At 40.0% G+C, this 18704-nt stretch overlaps 1 protein-coding gene across 6 annotated transcripts in view; it reads left to right on the top strand.

Annotated features, from left to right (window-relative positions):
- DCLK1 (doublecortin like kinase 1) overlaps window positions 1-18704 on the top strand; it is a 329266-nt gene that overhangs the window by 284162 nt on the left and 26400 nt on the right. For all 6 annotated transcript variants that reach the window (XM_088022188.1, XM_028106105.2, XM_088022187.1 and 3 more), the window contains 4 exons: window positions 10743-10876; window positions 12656-12733; window positions 13108-13204; window positions 15029-15109. In XM_088022188.1, coding sequence (XP_087878314.1) covers window positions 10743-10876; window positions 12656-12733; window positions 13108-13204; window positions 15029-15109 — 390 coding nt within the window. The remainder of the gene's footprint in view (window positions 1-10742; window positions 10877-12655; window positions 12734-13107; window positions 13205-15028; window positions 15110-18704) is intronic.

Here is an 18704-nt window from a genome sequence, read left to right as displayed (position 1 = left end):
ATTTACTTTTCCATAATATGATCTAAAAGGTAAGACAATAAGTCTTGAGTTTTAAAGACACCAGCCCTTCAGCTTAAAAATAATCACAAGACTGATTTTAAAAATCAGAGACATCCTATCCCCCTTTACGACTATTTGTTTTACTTTTCCTGAACTCCATGTCTCTGGGGAAACACTAGGAGTTCTTTACCCAAGCAAATGAGGATCCTTTCCTAATCCAGTTGTGAAGGGGACAGTATTGGAAAGAATTGAGGAGACAGAGACTGGGCATTCGGGGAACTGTCACTGGTGAATATGGGAGTAACATAAATTTTGCTGGCTATCCAGGCTGGAATTTTAATGAAATCTATTCATTTTCACCCCCACCCCCACCCCAAGATGCTAGTTCTTCTTTTACTTTCGTTACCCAGGCCCAAGAGTCACGTATTATATATTACTATTAGTTTGTCCATCTCTTCAGAAATCCGGGAATTGAGGATTCTCTTTCAAAAGAAGTGTTTCTCCAAGGGTGGTCTAAAGACTCCCTGCATCTGAACTACTCCCAGATGCCTGTTAAAAATGCAAATTTCTGAGCCTCCCTGCAGCCCTAGCAAATCAGAATCTGGTGACTGGTGACAGGGTACAGATCTTCCTTGAAACAAGCTCCCCCACATGACCCAAATGAGCTTCCAGGTCGAGAAGCAGATGAGCAACCCAACTCTTACGGCACAAGAAGGGCTGATGAAGTCTGCTAAGATGGCGACCCATCCATGTGCTAGCCCTGCGCTTTACACTCATGATCCCGTTTAATCTTCACAACAGCTATATGGGGTAGGTTCTATTACTGTCCCATTTCACAGGTAAGGAAACTGAGTGCCTAGAAGTTTAACGACCTGTGCAAAGCCATTATAACTCACATGTGGAAGAACTAAGATCTCAATTTAGCTCTGTCCTACTACAGAGCCCAAGATTTTAACCACTAGATGACACAAAGCTGTGCATTAGGGAGATTTATTGCGTGCTGGCTCTGTGCCAGGTTGTGCCAGGGAACAGAGAGACAGATGCCTTCATGGAGTTGACATTCAAGTAGGAAAAATAGGCATTCAAGAAATAAATACACAAGCAGTTAGTTCACTGTAATTATGTTCATAAACTTGGAGCTACTGGCTAATGAAGGCAGCTGAGGTCAAGCGACCGAGTTCTGACTTAATTGCTCCTCAAATTCCACATCTCTGCAGTAGCCTGAACATTCTCTTCTGCATAGTTGCCTCCATAACCTGCAGCAATTTTCTCTTGTCTGCATTCATTATTCCTATGTCCTGAATTATGTAGGATCGTCTCGTGGGAACAGACTCACAATTGGCCTTTGTTTCAAAACTTCTCTAAACCCCGAAGTTCAGTGATTGAAAATTAAAGTTTGGTTTCCTCCCCTCCACTTTGCGGTTTGGTTTTGCGTGACATTGTCCACTTGCTTCTCACCAGAGCATTATCTATTTCTGTTAAATGCCATACGTGATTACTTAGCAGGATAGTTTTTCTAAAATTACAATTTGCAGGACACTTTGAAAATATTGTGCTCATTCTAACATATTTTACTTTTTAAATTACCCAAAAAGAAAAACGTTCACTCTTTTTTTTCCCTTTCTCTTCTAATGTGAGAATGTGTAATACACACACCATTGAAATCATTTGCAACATACGTTTAAAATATATATATGAACTAAAGTAATTCTGCTTCTCCAGTATAGTAACTTCTTACTCTCAGGAAGTAATAAGGGTTGGTGAGCTTTGCAGGGATAAATCTATTATAGTATAAAATAGGTAGAAGAATAGAAGAAGTTGAGCAGAATTAGGACGACATCACTAATTGAACTTGAGACTTCTGTTAATTTCACATTCTGTTGACCTTTATGTGGAAATCAGAGAGAATCGTCATGGGAGGCACATTCACATCCCAAGGATTTATAGTCAGATGGACCAAAGTTCAAAACCAAGTGCTTCACTCTTCCAGTGGCTGGTCTTATGACCTTGAACAAGTTTCTTAACTCCTTTGAGCCTCCTTTAGGGGGATTTTATGAAGATAAAGAGATAACATGGACTATTAGCTTCCTTCCTTTTTATTCCTCTTTTATTTGTAATAAAAATTAAATTATTCCTAAAAATAAAACTGTTTCACAACAAACTGTATGTTGCAAAATCATCTTGCATCTTTTTTGATATTGCTTTTAAAATTTTACGATTTACCTGTGCATGGATTTGCCATCTCCTCACAAAATGTAGAGCTGGAGACTATTTTTGAAAAATGCTATGACAAATTTCGTGTAAAGATTTAGAGTCCATTTTCTTACTACCAAATAAATAAATTTACCAAATAAATAAAAAGGCCTCACTACACACTTTGCATTACTCTTTTATTAAGGGACCTCAAAAAAGCCTAAATTGTTGGGTTGCTAACAAGATTTTTGCCAGTTTAGTGTTTAATGTTTGTTATAACTAACAAAGTATTATTTTTAAGTGTCTAATTCAGCTATAGATTTCATTTTATATAGTATCATATATGTAGAACTTCCAGAATTTTTTATTTTTAAATTCTTATAGAACTATATAAAAATGTTGTAGCTTGGCCTTAAGAATCTACATCGATCTATTCAAGTCTAAGTATTTTTCAGGTCAAGGTCTTTTAATGAGAAAACATGATTTGATTTACAATGATGTATCTAGACACAGATGGTGTGAAAACTGGGTATTGACCCAATATAAATACCCCCTATAATTTTATTATTGTATCACTTCTAAGTTTTTGTCTTGTTTGTGTTCTTTTGTTTTTGTTGTCACAAGTTAATCAGGCCAATGATCTTACACGGTTCTTTTTGCTCTGTCAGGCCTGGAGCTTAATGATCATACGGATGAGTGACCAGTGGGATGAGAGGGTGGATGAGATGAAAGAGTGAGTAAATGAGTGACACTTCTTCATAGACTAGAGGACAGACCCAACATGACAGATCCAAGCCATTCTTCAACTCATTCATTACACTGAGGACTCACATGGGCCTCAGTCTAAATGCCACTGAGTGGGGGAAGTGCAGTGTTTCCCTAGCGTACTTATGCACAGTGTGTGTGCGTGTGCGTGTGCGTGCGTGTGTGTGTGTGTGTGTGTGTGAGTGAGATAGTATATAACTAAAAGAGACTTTTTGCTTTTTAAAAAACAAACCAAACCACCAAAACCGTCCTACTGACATCAACCGCCTTTAATTGGCAGGAGTCACCACTAGATGGCAAGCTTGCACCCTTGGCAGGAAAAATTCTCAGTAGGAGCCTGAGTTTTCTTCTAAGGAGCTGGGAGGGTCTTTTAAAATGTATATGCAGGTGCTACCTTCTTAGGAAAATTAAAATATTTACTGGCAAAAATATAATTTGCATCACTAGTTTTTATTAGATTCCAGAAATAAATGGTAATTTTCTTGAAATACAGAAGGTGATGTTCAAAAAACTTTTTCCTTCTAAACTCCCCAATACTTTCTGGGAGAAAGCAGTTTCTCAGAGAATCTGCCTGTCTTGGTCAGAAATTTTCTTTTCGAAACTTTCTATCCAGGTGTTTGTACCTGCTCCTGACTGCCCAATAAAATGGCATGCCTAGCACACGACCCTCATTTTCACTAAATGGATTATACGTGGCAGTAAGGTATCGTGTTCTCTCCAAGTGATGACCATGTGTGACCTAGTGATGATGTGCTCCAGCACCTCTTGGTTTCCATTTCAAGCCAGCCCCAAGCCCACAAGATGGCCGATTTCCTTCTGCCTTAATCCCATGACCCTTAACAAATAAGTCCATTGTGTGATAAGATCGCTAACTACACTGGTACACAAGGCAATCGCCACCGATAGACCCCATCTAGAAGTCATAGGCAGAAGCACAGTTGAGTAGATCTGTAGTCAGTCCACTGTCTTATGATCTTGAGCCAGCAGAGTGTTGATTAATGGTTGGGGGACCCAGAAGAAGGGAGCCAGGGGCCTCTCAGTACTCTTGTCACTAGCCCTGGCCTAATCAGCATTATTAGTGACGCGAAATGAAGATGTATTATAGCAAATGACAGACTTGAGATCCAAAAGTATCTTTGGCTCTGTGAGGGTCCCAAATCAGTAGGATGAAATTTGACAAGAGAGACACATACATCCCAGTGGACTAAGTGGTTTTGGTGCAGTTGTTTTAATGATCATTGCAGCAAAGCAGTAATGGAAAAACTTGGCCAGACCAAGTCAAAGGCTATTAGTTGACCATAAATTCAGGGTGAGCCTCAGTGGGATATGACTGCTAAAAAGTGCCGCTCAATTCCTTTCACTGAAAGAGTCCTGCCATCAAGAGAGTCCTCTCTGCCTTGCTCATGCCAGTTACCCCTATGGTGAGGAACGTGAGCATGTCATGGCAGGGGCCTAGAGTTCAGCCCACAGAGGGGTGGAGAAAGTGGAGCATGGTGGCTCTGGTTAAATATATGGAACACTGCCAGATGGAAGAAGGGAAACCTTTTCTGTGCTGTACTGAACTCTGACTAAGGAGAAGACGTTGCTGGATGAGAGGTTCAAGGTTGATGTAAGAAAAACTTTCTAATAGTTGCACCTGTTTGCAAATTAAAGGGCCTTTACTACACATAGCTGTGGTCATTGAAAATGTCCAAGCAGAAACTGAATGATCATTTTTGTATTAGGTGTTTAGAAAAAAAAAACCTCTGCTCTCCGAATTTGGATAAAAGTTAAGGGAAAAATAGAAGAAAAACAACATTTTCCCAAAACATTGTTAGTACAATAATATACCAGTTTCTTTACTAGCACCTTTGCTGAGGGCCCTCTTCCCAGGACCTGTGATGGCACGTGGGAGAAGACAGGAAAGTGTAGTGTCTTGCCTTGGTTGGCCTGGGTCTGTCTGCTCCACTACTCATCCCGTCTGTCATTAAGGACTGAAATACTACCACTCATCTCATTTAAAATGACATGGTCTTATTGGACTAGCAAAGATTAATAAATTATAGCATATAGTGTTGGAAAAGTTATAAGGATACCAATCATCTCCTATGTGTTGGTGTGAGAGTAACTTCATAGAAGCTTTCTGAAAGGTAACTTGGTGATAAAGAGCTGAAACCTTAAATAGTATGAGTGTCCTATGACCAAGTAATTCTACTTCTGGAAATGGAACCTAAAGAAAAAAAACTTAGGTCTTGTATACATATATAGGGATGTTCATCTCAGTGGTTTTTAGTAGGAAAAAGTATAAAACTACTTATGTCAGGGCACTAATTAGTTAAATAATGGCATGATAACGGGGGAGGACATAGTGGTTAAAATCTTGGACTTGGACATACTTAAGGCTAAGTTCTGGCTCTGCCACTTATTAGCTGGGCGACGTAACGGTGCAACATCTCCGAGACTCAATTTTCTCATCTGCGAAATATCCGTAAGATGACTTAATAAGTTGTTGTGAAGATCCAATAGGATAATGAGCATGAACTCCTCAATACAATGCCTGACATATCCTGTGTGCTCAGTAAAGAGCAACCGTAGTCATTGTTGGGATTATTATTACACTGCACCATTACAATGGAATATCCAGTAGCCACTGAAAATCGTGATGTAGATACATGCATATTCACTCAGGATTTATATTGTCCAGTGGAGAAAGAAAAGCAGGAGAGAGAGGTAAAGAAAGGGCTGGAGGTTCATACCCCAAAATGTTAACGATGGTTCTTTCTAGGTGTCAAGATTATGGGTGAGCTTAATTCCTTTCCCTCTATAATTATCTGTCTTTTCTAATTTTCCTACAATGACATGTTGGATATTACTTGTGTGACAAAAATGTAATACGAGTTTTAAAAAGAGCAATGGCACTGAGTTCCCACAGTCTTCGCAAAAGGCTGGTATGTGCGCTGGCTCCCAGGATCCAGAACATGCCGGTCTCACTGCCACTACATAGAACTCCTCTTTAGATAGTTCATGACTATTTTGAAGTGAGGATGGGAATTGGGTTTCCTGGAGTCCCCACTCATCCTCCATCCGCCCAGATGTCTCTACAGTAATACTTTGAAAGCTGTTTTAGTTCTCCCTCTGATATTGTTACCTCTCTTCTGACTTCTATACAATGTTGACTCTTCTTCTTGTTTCATTTAACATTTGATTTCACAAAGATTTTACACGTGGGTATAAAGCGGGTTTGGTTTTTTTAAGAATTAATCCCCCCCCCCGGGAAGTTTAATTTTAAAGTATGTGGACCCTAAAGTGCATTTTGTAAAATAATTTCCTGCATTAATGTTGTTTTACCTCACTTCTTTAAGAGTAAAGATTTAAATTTAATTCATTTTCCTTAGAAAGGACTATAAAGGTCATATACCATGGCCAGAGGAAAATCAATGTCTTTTTAAAGGGATACCATAGTTGTGAAAAAGTATATTGACTTTTTTTCATGGCTTTGTCAATTTCATGCCACTTTTGTTCAGTTCTATTTGGTGAAATTATTTTTAGTACCTATTGAGCTCCTCTGTGAAAAATATTTTGTGGATACTAATGATTCATTAGCCAGCATTTCAATAGGGTTATCCTTGAATTGACAGCAACACTGAGAATTATGTTTGTTCCAACACATCTGTTATATTAGTCAGGTTTTAGTTCTCTATTATGGGAATCTCAGAAACCATTTGCCTGGGTTCAGGTTATCTGTGAATTTTCATATTATTTTATGGCCACCAGCTGCATTTTATGACTATATATTAAATTTTTTTGTTTTTTCAAATAACTTTTCCAAATGGTCTCAGTTTCTAATCCAAAGGAAATCAGGCCTATGCCCAGACATCTACTGTTCAGCAAGTTACAGCTACTGCAAAACCCTAAATAAACGAAAAAGAAACAAAAAGAAAACTCTTCTTCAAAAAGGAAAAACCCTGTGTAAAATGCCAGTGTGCCGAAAACCTAATACCTGACCTTTCCCTATATCTATTCTTGGTGGGATATGCCTTCAGCTTTTAATTGGAACCTTTTTTTCATAATTGTTGCCATTTAACACATTTAGTCTGTCAAATCATGGGATGTCTTTATAGCCATGTAATAAACCCTAGAGAACAACTTCTCTGACTGTAGCCATCTGCAATGATCACAAGAGTAGCTTACAAAATACTGACAATCTTTATGGTAATAGGATACATATGGCAGCCCACAATTATGTGTAGCTGCATTCAATTAGTGTTGTACAATTACACAGTTTTATTGCTTAGTTAAAACAGTGAAAGCACTACATACTGGTAATTTGCACTAATCCCCGTCTCTTTAATAGCCCCTCAGTGTTTAAAATGTGGGGGAACATCTATAGTATTTAAAGGGCTTGGGATGAATATTAAATTATATCTCATGTTGTGAATACTCATTGATTGACAATCAATGGACTCCCACCTTACTTGTGGGTCATGTTTTATGGAGGCTTTAAAATACAGTCATGGCAAAAAGTTCTTTTTTTTTTTTTTTTTTTTTTTTTTTTACACCAGAAGCCCACTTGCTGGATCAGGCTGTCCAAGCCTGTGCTTGCAGCCTGTTAATGTCCCTCCTGTAACATGGTCAGGACAGGGATACATCCAGAGGAACAAAGTCAGAATCGGTTCAGGGAGTGGTATATGCCAGGGACTCCACATTTTAAATGTGAACTTGTTAGAGGCGTTTCCCATTCCTAACTTTTAATTAAAAACTTAGTTCAAAGTAAATTTATAGCTGCCATTTGGGAAAATACTTTCTGGAGAGGGTTTTGTGAATGTGTGTGTGTGTGTGTGTGTGTGTGAGTGTATGTGCTCGCTCATGCGTGTGTGTTTGAAACAGATGTATTTAGCAATCTATGATTTTAATAGAGTTTTAATTACATTTTTAAATGGCCTCACTCGTTCCCCTCCGTAAGTGGCTTGGTAAGAGATAAGGGTGAGCCCAGCTCAGGTTGCGGCAAGCGCTAATGGGGAACCCCATTTGTGAGGTGGTCTCATTATACTGCTTAGGAAAGGTGCTCTCCCATCGGAGGAGAGGAAACACTGGAATATATTCTTCTGTATCCTTCTCCCAAAGTGTTGACAGAGAAAAACCCAAAGCAACCTTGTTTCCTGCCCTGCTTGACAGTAAGTAAGTTAAACAGAATTCCAAACAAGAGGCCTGGACATTTATTCACCTGCAAAAACATTTTGCTGAAGCATTGCTAATGTAGTTGTGTCCAGAAATGTTTTCAATTACATGGATTAGGCCTTTGTCTCTCATTCTTATTGTCTATCATAAGCATCACGCTAACCTCTTTATGTTCATGAAAATTCTGTATGCTTTTTCAAAGCAGAGGAAGGGGACATTGTGGAAGTGATAGAGGGAAAAAGAACATTAAAAGGATAGATTCTGTGTGTTTTATTTAAATGTTGTTGGTTTATTTGAAAGAATTATTACTTTTATGTAATCCTAATTTTCTTTATTTTAGGTTAGACTTTTTTGGTGCTTTTTTCCCCCCTTAGGAATTGAAACTTTGAACTTTATTGCTCAGCATATTAAATACAACTGGCATATGGCTGTATGTGAGGTGGAATTCCTGTTCAAATGTAGATGCTCAAAAATAAAACCTTTGCTACATGTAGGAAAATTACATGGTCATACTCAGAACCAAAATGTGACTTATGACTGGATCTGCCAACATCTCCTTTCATCCAACTTTTGAATCCAGTTAGGTGATTATAGATAGTATGTTTAGAGGAAACCCACAAAATTCCTGTGTAAATGGAGTTGTGTAAACTGAAATCTGCACGACCTCCCAAAACACAGCCCATGGATGTTTGGACCTAACAGAACATCAAAGCCAGAGATTATTTTGCATTTTAGGAAGGTTATTGCTAACAAAATGGAATTAAGGAATTAAACAATTCTGCTCTGTCTGGGAAGTCAACTAGATAATTTTCTAGATGTTTCCATCTCAGGTTTCTGTTCATGAAAAACATTTGCTTGTCACTTGGATGGCCAGAAGGGTGGAGGTGCTAAGGCTACGATTTAGGGATTTTTTTTTGCCCAAGAACGTTTAGGCTGGGGATGACGTTGTGCTTTGCAGCTCTCATGTTTCAGCGTCCCTAACTCAAACTCGCTCCTGCTGGTGGGCTGGAGAGCTGCTTTGTTAAAGGAGGGAGGACAGTGTCCATCCCAGATGACAACTGGGCAAAGCCACATCTACGAGGGGCACACAGCTGTCTTTGCCCTAACAGCCTACGTGCAGGTGACCCTACAAGCCTGTAGGCACCTGCCCAAGGGCCCAAACTAGATGGTGGTCAAGCCCTTAAGGAGAAGACTCCACGTTCTGAGTGTGGAGAAAATGTAAAAGACTATTTTCTGCGCAGAAAAGACACGGTCTCTCCAGAAGGGAAGATCTGACTCCCTGCCTCTGCCAAAACAGTTAGATCCAAATGATCGATGCTGATGCTGCCGCTTAGCTGGCCAAACATCTGCACTTGAAGCTGCAGGGAAATGGGAAGTTAATCTACTTTCTCCAAAGAAAGGGAGACGTGGTGTGTGTTCACGGTAGTGGGGCTCCTGATGTGTGGAGATGCGTCTTGCTGTGCTAGAGGTTCAGGCTGCTGTATCAAGTACAGATGATCACAAGGCAACAAGAGAAGAACATGCAGGCTTCTACTTGCTGGATGAATTATTTTGATGTACGTGAAAAACTTCACCATGTCCTCAAGGCATCTCCTGCCTTTGCTGGGAATACTAGCTTTCTACTGTGGTCTTCTTTATCTTATTGATTCCAATGGAGGACCCTGAATTAGAATTCTGAATGCCCTTTGATCTTTTCTTTGAAACAGTAGAAGTGGTTTGGGATACTCTTTAGAGCAAACCCATTTGGTTTGATCATGGGCTGGAATTAAAGCGGTATAAATACTTGCCTATGGTCACATGCATCCTTTTCTTGATTTGTTGGGTGAAAGACTAGAGACTTTTACTGCCTTAATAAGGAAAGCTGGACCGAATGCTGACTCTGCACCTGATAAATCTTTCCAAATTGCCACAGGTGAAATGAAATGTTAATATCCCTTTCAATTATTAATAAAAAAATGTAAATAGATTTTGTTGGAAATGTGGGCCACTGAAAATGAAGTATTTTAATACACGTGTAGATTTTTTTTGTTCAATTACTAAAGAACTGTATTTTTAAAGCTTCTTACATATTAAAATGGAGAGGTAATTATTCTCATAAATTGAAGGTACTGCACTAGAGACTTTCTATATTTCATTGTATTACACAAATCAGTTTTAATTGTAGAAAACATTAAATACAGATAAGCAAAGAGAAAAAAATCTCTCATAATCCTACCACCCAGAGACAGACACACTAACACTGTGTTCTTTCAGACATTTTTCTTTGCATGTATTTTTTTTCTTTAGCACACCTTTTATGCAAACCAGTCTGAAATCTGTCCTTCGCCAAAATAATTTATTTCAATAGACATACCCACATCACCACGTTAATGGTCATGTAGCATCCCACTATATCAACACACCATCATTTATTGTTGAATTTCCATTTGCTGGTTGTTCACCATGTTTCCAATTCTGCAATAATCTTAAAAAAAGATATTCTTATATGTATATCATTGCATAATTGCCTGTTTTTTTCACTTTATGATAAATACCTTAAACTTAAACCACAGTGCCTCTCGTTCCTTCGAGAAGGAGCTTTTGAGCTCTTGGTTGTAAGGCGATTCCACTCTTTACTTTCACTTTAGGTGTACGAACACCAAGATGGCAGCAAATCGCTGAAGCTGGGTGACTTTGGACTGGCCACCATTGTAGACGGCCCCCTGTATACGGTCTGTGGCACCCCGACATACGTGGCTCCAGAAATCATCGCGGAAACTGGGTAAATGCTTCCCGTGGCTTATTGGAGTGCTGTGCTTGCCAAAGAACTAGTCTGCTTCAAGAATAGGAGAAAACCGCCCTGTCCCATCCAGACAGAATTAGCTATCAGATTTCTTTCTTTCTTTCTTTCTTTTTAACTTTAAAGTGAGAGCCATTTTCTCTGTTTTCCCCAATCAAGTTGCCAATTACTGCAGTCTTGTTCAAGGCTTCCATGTGGCCTTTGTTAAAGGTAGAACAGCAGTTATTAACCCCAGAGTAAAAAATGTTCCGAACTAACAGAGAAACATATAGCGATGGTAATTAACTCGCTTTTGGATAAAAGAAACAGACACTGCTGTGTGCGGTGATTACAGTCTCCTGTGGTTATTTCTCTCAGCTGTCCTTATGCTCCTCTCCCGATCTCATTCTGGCTGTCTTGGCGGTCCATTGATTATCTGTGCAGTACAAACACCCTTAGGCATCAGAGGGCCACTGGGAATTTTCTGGTTTCTGTGCGCAGCAGTATAAGATGAATGAAAATCTCTAGAATAGGGGGAGAAGGTGGGTGGCCTAACACTGATTAAGGACCTACCCTCTGCCAGGCCTTAAGCTCCTTTACTTGATTCTTCACTCTTCCAGTAGACTACGGTATGATTCCCATTTTGCGCATGAGTAATCTCTCTGCGGTGGTTGGGTATCATGGAAGCTCATGACTAGATAGTGGTTGAGTCAGCATTTGAACTCGGGGTTGTGTGAATAAAGGGCTCTTTGTGGAAAGAGTCCTATTTCTTGCCAAGGATCGTCGGCCAAGTTCTGAAGCACTAGTCTAACACGGGAGGATTGGGGAAGGGTGGTGCAGCAAGGGGAGACGGCCTTACTGTCTCCCCTCGATGAGTGGCGCCAACACACACCTCAGGGTCTAGGTTTTATCCTCCGGTGACCCATCAGAGATAGTTTTAGTGCTTGACTATTGACCAGAAAGGCAGAAGAACAGAATAGAGGAGAAGGGAATGCCAGCCGGGAAATCCCTCAGGTGGGAGGTAGGGTAATGGAGACTTTTTTATTCATCAAATTTGAGTGAGTTGGGAGCCCACATCTGTAACCTTGCCTGACCTCCCTCAGAGCATGCTGCCTCGGGTTTGGCTACGTTTTCTAGTTTTAGGGCGTGAGTACTCTGACAGCCTGCTGGGAGGGAGGGGCCCCGGGGAGAAAGAAGATTGAGCTGGGCTCTTGGAAGCCCTGGTTGGAACCCAGCTCTGTTTGCCACTGATTGTGTGATCTTGAGCAAAACTATTTACCCCTCGGATCCTTGGTTTTCTCCTCTATAAAATAGGCAATAGTACTTATCCTGTGTAATGTAAAGAGTGGTTGGAAAACCAGCATAAGATAACATATATCAGTGCTTTACAAATTGGAAAATGTCCTGTATGTAATTACTTTTTTCTAACATCAGGGACTTAGAGAGTTTCAAGGGTCCATCCCTATCTTAAAATTGATATGACTATAATAAACCTTTTTGATGAAACCTCTCACTTACTGATACTTGGATATGATCCTAGGCATGCTTTACTTCGATTTTTATTCATATGTCTTATTCTCTTTCTCTTGCTCTCTCTCTTTTTTTATTCTTTCCTTGAATTCTGTTTAGCTGGTGGGGTTTAGGTTAGTGTTTGTTGTTGGGTTTTTAAATTTTCTTTAGCTTGGTTTTTGGTGTAGAATAGTAGAGTCATCTATTTTGCCAATGTCCCATAATTTGTCCTGGCCCGACTTTTGCTAACTCTAACATCACTTACTTTTGCAGATATGGCCTCAAGGTGGACATCTGGGCAGCTGGTGTAATCACTTACATCCTGCTGTGCGGTTTCCCTCCATTCCGTGGGTACGGGCAGTCATCTTTTACTCAGCACCAACAAAGCATTTCTGTATTCTCTGAGTGATCCACTCCGCCTTCTTGCACAAAGGAGCCTGAAGCAGGAAAGGAACATAAGAATTTGACTTCCAGTGCCTGTTATTTTTTCTGTGTTGTACATACTCATTTACATGCCTTCCATAAATATTCCTCATATAATTTAAAAAACTCATTCTTTCCTAATTGTCCAAAACAGTTCCATGTTGACATTTTGAATGGCTTAAAAACACACATTTCACACATTTATGGGGAAAGGAAGGGCTTGAATGCATAAGAGTGAAGAGACATACCCTGGGTTGACAATTTAGTGTTGTTTTTTTCCTTGTTGTGGTTCATCTAAACAGAAGCGGTGATGACCAGGAGGTGCTTTTCGATCAGATTTTGATGGGGCAAGTGGACTTTCCCTCTCCATACTGGGATAACATTTCTGATTCAGCAAAGGTAGGTTTCCAGTGCCTTCCCTTTTCCTGAGAGCCTGTGTGTCTTAATGCAATTATTGATTTTGACTCATTTTGTGCAAAGAGACCTAATGATGTTGTAAATAAGATTTCTGTCCATTTTGGTTATAATGACCAGGTTTTCCAAGAGTTCACAGTCATCAAGTCTTCTGTTCGTAGCCATCTCAACTTATCAAGTGGTCTCTGTTTCCCTGTCTTCATCACTCCCTGTTGTCACTCCAATTATGTTGCTATAGCCTCTTGCTATACCCAACGCATACCAGGCTGCCTTAGATTTCGACATAGCTTATGGCTTTATCTCTTTTGGGTCTCGACTCAATTTCATCCTCTCAGGGAAGCTTTCCCAGACCACCCTGTTTTCAGTTGCAGGTCTTTAATCTATCTAGCTCACCTTATCTTCCTCATCTGCTTTATTCTTCTCTGTAGGACTTATACCCACATGTCCTTCTGGTATACCATCTAACTATCTTTCTCTGTCTACGTTTCTAGATAAGTAGGTATAGATAGGCAGATACATCTTACTTATGTCATTTATTTCCTAATTTTCTCCCACTAGAACACAAATTTCATCAAGACAAGGATTTTTGTGTATTTTTGTTTATTATTGTATCATCAATGCCTATATAGTAACCAGTACATAACGAGTGCTTAACATGTATTAAAATGAATGAATAAGAGAGCAACCTCTAAGAAAACTAAAAATCTTACATGGAGACATTGGTAGAACTTGAGATAAAAAAGAAAACTCTTTAATTGATTCCTTAACCTTATGTCTCCAAGCATTGACTTAAATTTTTGAAAACTTGATGTTGAGAAATAATTGACTTTTGATTATTCAGTGTGTATGCCTTTCCTTTCTCTGTGTCCTGAGTGTGAGTTCAATTTAAAACCTGACTTTTTCTGTGGGGGTAGAGGTCTTTTTGCCTGTGAGCAATCTCTTCAGGAACCAATCTACCTCTCAGTGCTGTCACTCATAACAAGAGAGCTCAAAGTCATTGACAGATAGGACCATCTCCCACACCCCCATGCCACCTGGCAAAGGGCATCACACCAAATAGTTGCTTTAATAAGTCCTGGCCCATGTTGGAAACTGAATGAATGCCTTCATGCACAAAGGAGCCTGAAGCAAGAAAAGAACATAATGAGAACTTTAAGGTAGAATCTCTACATCAGTGGAAATAAATCATCCTCATCACGGAATGGTACTCAGACCGTGAATGTAAGGAACTGGATAACACATATCTAACCATTTTGTTACATGGGAACTTCTAATCCGAAGTGGACAAATGTATGACAGACTCATCATTAAAACCCAAGCTGTGCTTTCCTGGTCCAAATCATTTTGAACTCATGAGGAGGTCTCATTAATTTCAGAACCATTAAATCATTTGCCTCTTAATAGTTCCATTTTATTGGTATTGATTAATGTGGAAATTTTTGAAGCAATGTTAACAGATTTCTGTATTAAACTAACTTAGAAATCTGCCATTCAAGTGTGAAATTCTAGACAAAGAAAGGAATATTAATTCTTTAACTTATATAATCTATTTCTTCTCTACTAAATACACTTTAATACACTTTTATTTTAATCTTCATTTCATTTTTTTCTCCCAACTATAAGCCATATATTTATAATTCTAAGTATTCACCTTTAACTTCTAAAGGTGTTAGATGGCTGTGCGTAAGTTGAGTTGATATATTTAAAATTGAGAGCTTTTCCAAACTAAAAGAGAACTTCCACATATGAAAATACTCAGAATTTTACCATAAAAATGAGACAAATGGAATCAAACGTTCCCTTCCACAGGAGCTCATCACCATGATGCTGTTGGTCGATGTCGATCAGCGATTTTCGGCTGTGCAAGTCCTTGAGCATCCCTGGGTTAATGTAAGTGACTTCCTCCTTTCCCTATATGTACTCCTAATGTTCCTTTCTCAAATTGCAGATTTCCTAATGATATCGCCTCCTTTGTGAAGTGTTGTGTTCCTATTTGTTCCTCCCCCTCAAACACGCCAGAACAGTGACAGGATCTCAGACTGTTCCTCTGATGGATCCGTGCTGATGTATGCTGTCATGGTCCCCTGCACAGAGCCTTTCATTCGATTCAGATGGGGCTGCCTTCTGACTGGGGAAGTGCATGCACGTGGTCGCCAGCCCTCACCCCCCAACCTACATTCTGAATACATCAATAAGAGCAGATTTTCTGAGTCAGTACCGCTTTTGCATGATTCCTACCAAAAATACAATTGACCCAAGGGTCTCCACATAAGCCTTGAAGTACTCGAATGCAGCACTTCTCAACCTTGAGTTCGCTCACAAGTCACCTGGGGATCTTGTTAAAATGCAGATTCTAATGTCATAGATGTGAGGCTCTGAATTTCTCAAAGCTCCCAGATGCCACTGCTGCTATTTGAGTACTAGAGTCAAATGATACATCTGTGTGAAAGAATTCTCCAGAGCACAGTTGTTATATTTTGTCCCTATATCTCTCTACAATGGATTGATAAGGTTCGTTTTGAATCATAATAAATATGCGTAGAGTGCTTCACTTATAAAGTCTGCCCAGGACTCTTTTAAGCACCTCACATACATTAACTGATCGTGTTCTTCCCAACAACTGTATAATCTAGGTACTACTGTAACCCTCATCGGCACGTGGAAGCTCCAGACCTAGGTTTAATGGTTCTTATGGCCAGAGTAGGAGGCAGACATGTGCATATCGATATGGACATGAACACAGGCAGGAACAAGTTTAACATGGTTAGCTCGCTGATAGAAATTTTGCCAGCCTTCCTACAGCTTCAAGTGATCTGGCTGTGAGTTGAAGGCAACAAAATATTCCACTCCTCTAAATTATCACCATAGTGATTTGTCAGGTGGTGGGTTCCCCCCCCCCAAATCACTAATTTTAGGGATGAGGTATGATTGAAAGCACAGTATTGAGACAGACTACATCCAAGGTGACAAGAGCTTGGGATCTTGTTCATGTTCCGCCACGTGATGGCCATGGGCCGAGGTTCTAGCACTTTTTTTTATTTTTTTGTTTTTTGTTTTTGTTTTTCTTTTCTAAAATTATTATTAGTATATAATGTAGTAGTTGTTTCAGGGGCAGAGGTCTGTGATTCATCAGTCTTACACAACACCCAGCACTCACCACAACACATACCCTCCCCAATGCCCCCCACCCAGCCACCCCATCCCTCTACCCACCTCCCCTCCAGCAACCCTTGGTTTGTTTCCTGAGATGAAGAGTTTCTTACGGTTTGTCTTCCTCTCTGATTTTGTCTTGTTTCATTTTTTCCTCTCTTCTCCTATGATTCTCTGCCTTGTTTCTTAAATTCCACATATCAGTGAGATCATATGATAATTGTCTTTCTCTGATTGACTTATTTTGCTTAGCATAATACCCTCTAGTTCATCCACGTCATTGCAAATGGCAAGATTTCATTTTTTTTTAAAGATTTTATTTATTCACTTGACAGAGACACAGCAAGAGAGGGAACACAAGCAGGGGGAGTGGGAGAAGGAGAAGCAGGCTTCCTGCCGAGCAGGGAGCGCGATGTGGGGCTCGATCCCAGGACCCTGGGATCATGACCTGAGCCGAAGGCAAACGCTTAACCCCTGAGCCACCCAGGCGCCCCAAGATTTCATTTTTTGGATGGCTGTGTAATATTCCATTGTAGATATACATATATATACCACATCTTCTTTATCCATTTATTTGTCGATGGACATCTGGGCTCTTTCCATAGTTTGGCTATTGTGGACATTGCTGCTATAAACATTGGGGTGCACGTACCCCTTCGGATCCCTACATTTGTATCTTTGGGGTAAATACCCAGTAGTGCAATTGCTGGGTCGTAGGGTAGCTCTGTTCTAGCACTTTATGTAGAGATGTAAAACAGGAGGATATTTATGAATGTTGAATGTGAGTATAGATATACGGCTAAGGGTTGTTTTAAGTATTTTCATAGAGCAGAACTTCCCAATTGGTGTACAAATGTATAAAGATATCAATCCCCTCAGCCCTTGGGATAGTCAGGCAGGGCAGCTAGAGTCCAGAAGTGATCACCTCCAGCCTCAAAGCCTTTGCATTTACCCCAGGGTGCTAAACAAAAGTTATCCTTTTCTATGAAGTGGGAAAAGTTAGGAAGTGTCTCAGGTAAGCCTAATAATAAACCTGCAGGATAGAGTGGATATTATTGTACCCATTTTATAGGTGAGGAGACTGAGGCTAAGGTAAGTGATTTGCCCGGAGTAGCAAAGGTTGTGATTGAGCCAGAATTTGCAGCCAGGTCTCCTCACTCCAAGCCCATTTGCTTTAAAGCCTTATGTACCGAATTACATCTACCTGTCCTTTGTTATACACGAAAGCACCATGAATATTGCAAAAGAATGCATATCGTTATAATGATAGTTTATGCAAGTTAGCAACATCTTCAAAGGATGGTCCTGGCACCTTTCCCTTAGATTTGCAGGGAGGAAGAGGCACAGGCCTGCTGCGGCCTTTCCTGGTGGCAGCAGTTGGTTCTGATTGATCAACATGCTAATTAAAAGCCCATGATCTACAGATTGTCAAATTGCATGATAGCGCTAGAAACCGTGGGACTATGACCAGACAGAATAAGCCAGAAAATCAGAATTTGAAACATGGCCTTTGAAGGCTCACAAAGAGCCATAGAGGAAAGAGATTTCATAGACTGCAAATACCCATTTTAGGTTTTTAAATACGTTTTCGTCAGAGGATCCCTGCCTGGCAGGCCCCGCCCTCTGGGAGCTCTGATACAGCAGACAGTCACGGGGCATGGGGGGGGAGGCAGGGGGAGACTACGCCAGCCAGCCTCTGGGTGGGGAGAGTGGTGCTATAAAGGATTCCCTAGAGGAGGAGATGCCAGTGCTCTAATCCCAAAGGAGGTGGTGGGGGGGGGAAGAGATGTCCCGCAGAGCCAGCTCCGACAGGATATGCATATCTGTTTTAAGATAACTGTGGATGGAAGCACATTTGTCTGTATATTCGAGGGGGCTAGAAAACAATTAGAAGCACCCTTACCCTGATTCAAAACCAAATGACCCTGTATCCATATATATATATATATATATATATATATATATATTTATGGTTATATATCCCAATTCCGTGGGATAAAGAAACAAAATTAGGAAGACTTTTGGCTGTTACCTTTGAAAAACTAGGTTGCTCCTTTCCCTAAAGCAGCATGTACATGTCTCAGCAGTAACTTTCTGCCTTCTCAACCAGCTTTGTACACATTTTAACACATGGTCCCACTTTGCTGATAATTAGGCTCCACCACGCCCTCTAAAACGTGGACTTCTGCTGTCATTTTAGTTTTCCCTCTCAAATTCCCTAAAGACATTTCTTAAAAGTGAGGATAACATTTAAGGGATTATCTAGGAGATTTAAAACTAAAAAGACCTTAGAATGATAAAACTAAACTTTTTATCATTCTAACAGACCTTAGAT

Source organism: Eumetopias jubatus, unplaced genomic scaffold (assembly GCF_037043125.1).
Source record: "Eumetopias jubatus isolate StellerSeaLion01/CBP00866 unplaced genomic scaffold, mEumJub1_p1.0 scaffold_3, whole genome shotgun sequence".
NCBI lineage: Eukaryota > Metazoa > Chordata > Mammalia > Carnivora > Otariidae > Eumetopias > Eumetopias jubatus.
The sequence above is the reverse complement of the archived record's forward strand: the minus strand, read 5'-3'. Positions and strand labels throughout refer to the sequence as shown.